The sequence below is a fragment of the Talpa occidentalis genome, unplaced genomic scaffold, assembly GCF_014898055.3.
Source record: "Talpa occidentalis isolate TD23 unplaced genomic scaffold, MPIMG_talOcc4v2.1 talOcc4.12, whole genome shotgun sequence".
NCBI classification, from domain to species: Eukaryota; Metazoa; Chordata; class Mammalia; order Eulipotyphla; family Talpidae; genus Talpa; species Talpa occidentalis.
This window is the reverse complement of record NW_023601212.1, coordinates 41,500,782-41,506,952: the sequence shown is the minus strand read 5'-3', so window position 1 is coordinate 41,506,952 and position 6,171 is coordinate 41,500,782. Positions and strand designations below refer to the sequence as shown.

The window sequence follows — 6,171 nt, the reverse complement described above, 5'->3', positions numbered from 1 at the left end:
CTGGCTTCCCAGTTCCTGGTTAGCAGAGGCTGCTGATTTCACTTTTGCTGCACCCCCACTTGCAGCAATTGCTGGAGAGACCAGCCAAAACATCTCGGCTGCCCCGCAGAACCCCAGGGGTTCCTTGCCAACCAGGTTGACCCCTAAAGAGGGCCTTGGGGGACTTAGTGAGGGCCAGCCATTCACTGGAAGTCATTGCTTCATCCAGCTCACTATCTGCATCAGGGTCTGCTTCTGGGAAGGCATCTCCTGCAAAGATGAAAAGAGTTAGTGCTTGGCTTTGTCACATGTATAGTCCTGGCTCCTGACTGGCCTAGCTGCTTCCCTGTTGTAGTGCCTTAGTCTCGTCCGTAAAGGTTTTGATTCCACTCAGGCCTGTGTTCCAGCTTTGATGGACTTATTATTCAACTTCACTGAATGTGACTTTCCTTTCTTGTCATTTATTCTCCCCACTCTTTATTATGGAGGATCTGATATTTAAGACCTCGTACTTGGGAGCCAGGCTGACTAAACACCAACACAGCCTGAGCAAGTGAATTTACTTCTTTGAGCTCCTTGCAAAGTGAGGAAAATAGTATCTCTTACTTTCTAAGGGTTTAAACATAGTATACAAGTTAATACTAAGTATATAAATTAGACTAATGGCAAACACGCGACAAGCACCCAAAATAGGATTAATTGCTTATTGAGCATTTACTGTGTGTTAGAAACTGTTGTAAGACCTTTAACAGATTAATCACTTTATTCCTCTCAATGGTAATCCCATGAAGTAATAGATGTTTTTCCATTTTCTACAAGAGAACTCTGAGTCAATAGAGTAACTTGCCCCAAAACACACAACTATTAAGTTGTAGAGCTGCTATATTTGAATTCAGGCAGTGGGTCTTCTAGGTCTACATCCATAATATAATATAATATAATATAATATAATATAATATAATATAATATAATATAATATAATATAAATAATTATAATGTCTTTTTTGCCAGACTCCTGTTCTCCCATGAAATTGGGGTCCCTGCCCCCCTCTGAACATAGAATGAGTTGACCTGCTTAGACCTGTGCCTTTATCTGTTTTGGCTCAATTTTGCACTTAATAACATTGCAAGATCAGGAAGTGCCTCCTATTTGCAGATAAAGAGGCTCAGAAAGGGGAAGCAACTTGCTGGGAAGGGTAGCCCCCTAATTGGCAAAATCCAGCCGGGTATATCTCACAACCCTCACCCTGTCTTTCCTGGAGTGAGAAAGTTCAGGCTTCTGAATTGTGCCCACCCTGGAATTATATAAGCAGCAGCCTTGCTCAGAGCAGGGCTGGGCACGGAGTAGGAGCTCCAAAAACTCTAGCCTGGTTTTTGATTTCTAGTCATGGCCATGGTTTGCCATCCCAGCTCTGCACTCCTCACAGTTTCCAGGGTTAGGCCCCACTGCACCTGGTAGGGCAAAAACTCTTGCACCTGTGCTCTTTGTCTCATCTCCCTCCCTGGCTCCTTAATCCCATCCCATGTCCCATCTACCTCCTCCACCCACTCCCACCATCTCCCCATCCTCACCAATAGCATCATGGGCCAGGATGTCTGAACGTTTCCACCGGGAGCCCCCGCAGGTGAAAATGACTGCTCGGATGAACTCTCGGCCGCAAAGCTTCACTCCATAGGGTGTTGCCCGGGACTCAGCCCTCAGCCACAGCTCCCCAGCAAGCACCCATACCACTAGCAGTAACAGCAGCGGGCACTTGGCCATTCTGGACAAACAGTTCTGGGACTCAGAGCTGGCACAAGGAGGCTTCCCAGGAGTTGGTGGCTCCACTGCCTCCTGGCCCCTCATTTATATATCCTGGCTCCCCCTATCCATCTTGAAAGAACTGAGTGACTTCCTTTATCTCCTCCAGCAGAGGGGAGGCAAGCACGACCCCCGCCCCCTCAACCTTTCCTGTTTCCTGGACCAAGCGATAACCTTTCTCTAAGAATGGGGTGACGTGGCCAGGCTCTCTCACTGTCATCTTCAACAAAGAAGAGGTGAGAAGGCCTTGATTCAGCAGAAATCAGCAACCCAGACTCCCACAGATGGGAGAAAGGGTGCAGCCAACCCTCCCCACACATACCCCATACGGCTGGGGTCCGGGACTTCCCCTACAATAACAACAAAGACAGCGAGCATTATTATAATACAGACTATGAGGCCAGGCACTGCTCTAAGTATTGCATATTTGTATGATCAATTTAATCCTCCCAATGACATTACATAAGGATTCTCAAACTGAAGCAGGCCTCAGAATCTCCTGGAGGGCTTATTGAAACACAGACTGCTGGAGACTACCCACAGAGCAACTGAGAAATTGCGTTTGTGACAAGTTTCCAGATCATGGTAATGTTGCTCACAATTTTGAGAGCCACAGGACTATAGGATTAGGACTAGGATTATCCCCATAGTACAGAGGAGGAAACTGAGGCACAGTACAGTGACAAAATGTGCCCAAGCTCAAATCAGTAAGTGGGAATCCAAACAAAGTTGTCTGACTCCAGAATCCATACTTTCCAAGTATGGATTAAGAAAAAGAATTAAGAAAAAATGTCTAAGGATTAAGAAAAAATGTCTAAGGATTAAGAAAAAATGTCACAGGTACTGAGGTTTGGTTTTGCAAGATGAAAAGAGTTCTGGAGGGCCTCCCTGGTGGCATAAGGAGTTAAGCACTGTGCTATGAGGCAATCCGCAGCCTCTGCAGCACGAGTTCAATCCCCGGCCAGCCAGGGAGCAACCCACATGGCGAAGCAGACCTCTCCTGTCTTGCCCGCTGCTTCCCTCAGCAGTGTGTTTTGGTCAGTCTGTCTGTTCTGTTCCCCACTCTGTCTCTGGTGAATCCTCTCACACACACACACACCCCACATCTCTGGCCAGTACCCCAGCTCTTGTATGCATAAATAAATAAATCTAAAAAAAAAAAAAAAAGAAAGAAAAGTTCTGGAGATGGATGGTTGCATAACAATGTGACAGATGCCACTGAAATATACTAGTTAATATGGCTAATTTAATTGGCAAATTTATTTAAATTTTATGTAATATGTACTTTTATTTAAAGATTTATTTATTTATGCATACAAGAGTTGGGGTACAGGCCAGGGATGCAGGGTGGGGAGGTGAGAGGATTCACCAGAGACAGAATGGGGAACAGAACAGGCAGATTGACTGAAATACACTGCTGAGGGGAGCAGCGGGCGAGACAGGAGAGGTCTGTTGTGCCATGTGGGGATGGAACTTGTGCCATGCTGCAGTGACTGTGGATAGCTTCATAGTGCTGTGCCTTAACCCCTTGTGCCACCAGGGAGGCCCTGTTATGTATATCTTAACACAATTGAAAAATAACAGTGAAAAATGTTATTTAATATCATATATACAGGGGAACTGTTGATGTGCTAGAAATGTTTTAATGATGGGTTTCCCAGAATGAAAAAACAACAACAACACCTGCTGCCCTGATTTGTAGCAGTTGGTTTCTTGCCAGTTTCAAATCAGCAGTATGATGTCAGTGTGATGTTGCCAAATTCCTGGAAAGTTAACAGTCACAGATCAGTATAAACCAGTTCTGGGATGGCAAGAGCACACACGTGCAATTTAAAGAATCACTGCAGGGCCTCCCTGGTGGTGCAAGGGGTTAAGCACAGCACTGGGAAGCTGTCCGCAGCCTCTGCAGCAGTTCGATCCCCTGCCCGCCAGGGAGATATTCACATGGTGCAGCAGACCTCTCCTGTCTTGCCTGCTGCTCCCCTCAGCAGTATATTTCAGTGCATCTGCCTGTTCTGCTTCCCACTCTCTTGCTGGTGAATTCTCTCAAACATCCCCCACCCCGCATCTCTGGCCTGTACCCCAGTTCTTGTATGCATAAATAAATAAATCTTTAAAAAAAAATTAAAAATCATTGCAAACAGGACACTCATGTCATCATCACTCATATCAGGAAATAGGAAGGTGCCAGTTCCACAGATGTCCCCCAGTGTATATCTCCTCTGGTCACATCCCTCCCTGCAAAAGGGTAGACATCATTCTATCTTCAGCCAGTGTCACTTCATTTTTTGTTATGATTTTTTTTTTACACTCTTCCAATGAGTACTTATTAGTTAAACCATGATGCAGGTTCCCAGGGTGGGGATCACCATGTATCCAGATCCTCATTCATCACCTAGGAAAAGGATGGAGGACCAAGGAGGGGGATGGTAAAGCCCATTCAGATCTTCCTAGTAATCACACCTTCTGCCCCATAGTCATTCCAGGTTGTCCCCTGGGACATGGGGCATAGGGATTTGTACGAACGCCTGTGCCATTCACACGTGGAGGTTTGACCCCCTTTGGTGGTCATTGCCTTCTCACAGCAGTACAAGCAAGTCCTGGGAATTCTGCCAGCAGTTGATCTGGTTCTGAAGGGGGAAGCAGCTGTCAAAAGCAGCAGTGTGGCCATTCTTGATTTTGGTCTTGATGACTTCTTCTGCCAGGGTGCAGACGCTGAAAGACAGCCCTGAAGCACCTTGCAGCTCAGTGTGACCCTCAGCCAAGACCTCAGTAGTTTTAACACTAATGTGTGTGTGGGAAACAAATAGCTCAGTCTCTCTGTGTTGTTGCCTTTCCCCCCTTCTTTTTGCACTTTAACAAAATGGAAGTATGTACTTTCATCAAAGTATGACATAGAAAAAGAAAAGCGGGCAGTGGGCTGTTGGAAGAATTTTCACAAACTGAAACACTTTTGTATTTCACACTCAGGTGCAGGAACAGAACATTCCCAGCCTCCACCTAGGGACAGGGGCATGAAGCTACAACTTCTGGGAGGAGAAGATAGAGAAATTTGTAGATGTATGTTAAAATTCCCACACTAATTGATAAATACTTTGGGTGAGACACTTTGATATTATGCATAGACCTGTTATCCTTTGAAGTTTCACCCACTGGTTTTATTTATTTTTATAGAAGTAGTATCGGTTTGTAACATATAGGTTTGATGTGTGGAGTATTATAAATCAAAAGTTGTATATACTACATTATGTTCACTACTGAAAATTGAGATTTCATCTTTTGCCACATAAGAAACCCCTTTTCTGTTCCTCTCTGGTAACCACTATTTTGTTATGTAGTCTTAAGAATTTGTTTTTGTTTTGTCTTACATGTTCATTAGTTTTGTTTCTTTATTTTCCACTGAGATCATACAGGGCCTCCCTGGTGGTACAGGGGTTAAAGACAGTGCTATCAAGCGACTGCCAGTCACTACAGCATGAGTTCAATCCCCGGCTGGCCGGGAGCAATCCACATGGCACAGCAGACCTTTCCTGTCTCTCCCACTGTTCCCCTCAGCAGTGTATTTCAGTCAATCTGCCTGTTCTGCTCCCTACTCTCTCTGGTGAATCCTCTTATCACCTGCACCTCTGGCTAATACCCCAGTTCTTTTTTATATACCCCAGTTCTTGTATGCATAAATAAATAAATCTTTAAAAAAAAACAAGGGAGATCATACAGTGTCTTTCTTTGTCAGATTCATTTTGTTAAGCATAATACTTCTAGTCCTTCCATATTGTTATAAAGAGCAGAATTTCATTTTTTTCAATTTTTAAAAAAGATTTATTTATTTATTTATACAAGCAGTGCGTACTGTCAGAAGTGCGGGAGGGTGAGAGAATTCACCAGAGCCAGAGCGGAGAACAGAACAGGCAGACCGGCGAAGTACACTGCTAAGGGGAGCAGCAGGCAGCAGGAGAGGTCTGCGAGCCATGTGGGACTCTTGCCTGGCAGCCGGGATCGAACCGGCGCTGCAGAGGCTGCAGGCAGCTTCACAACCCAGCGCTCAACCGCTGCGCCACCGGGGAGGCCCTTTTCATTTTTTTCTTACAGCTAAATGGTACTGCATTGGGGTATATACTACATTGTCTTTATCCAGACATCTGGGTACTGGGTTGTTTGCAACTCCAGAGGTGCAACAAACATGTATCTCTTCAAATTAGTGTTTTTGTGCTCTTTGGGTAAATACCTAGAAGGGGGCTATTCACCCAGATCTTAGCATTCGTGGATGGATCATGTATGCAGAAATTATTGATATGATATTTGTTAGTCATCTTCTATTTACCTCATTTCTTCTATATTAACTGTTTTTTATTATTGAGAATACTGCAAAGGAAGAGTTGTTTTGTGTATTT

At 44.6% G+C, this 6,171-nt stretch overlaps 1 protein-coding gene across 1 annotated transcript; it reads right to left on the bottom strand.

Moving 5' to 3' along the window:
- Positions 1–19: 19 nt before the first annotated feature.
- On the bottom strand, positions 20–1,741 carry RLN3 (relaxin 3). The gene is made up of 2 exons (XM_037505989.1): positions 1,552–1,741; positions 20–249 (listed from the first exon to the last, which is right to left on the bottom strand). Exons 1-2 carry the CDS (start codon positions 1,739–1,741, stop codon positions 20–22), a joined length of 420 nt encoding a protein of 139 aa, XP_037361886.1.
- Between the last annotated feature and the right edge of the window lie 4,430 nt (positions 1,742–6,171).

Coding starts and splice junctions, on each gene's coding strand:
- RLN3 (XM_037505989.1), bottom strand. CDS start 1,741: ATGGCCAAGTGCCCGCTGCTGTTACTGCTAGTGGTATGGGTGCTTGCT. Junction 250..1,551: donor CCTGGCCCATGATGCTATTG/GTGAGGATGGGG, acceptor TCATCTTTGCAG/GAGATGCCTTCCCAGAAGCA.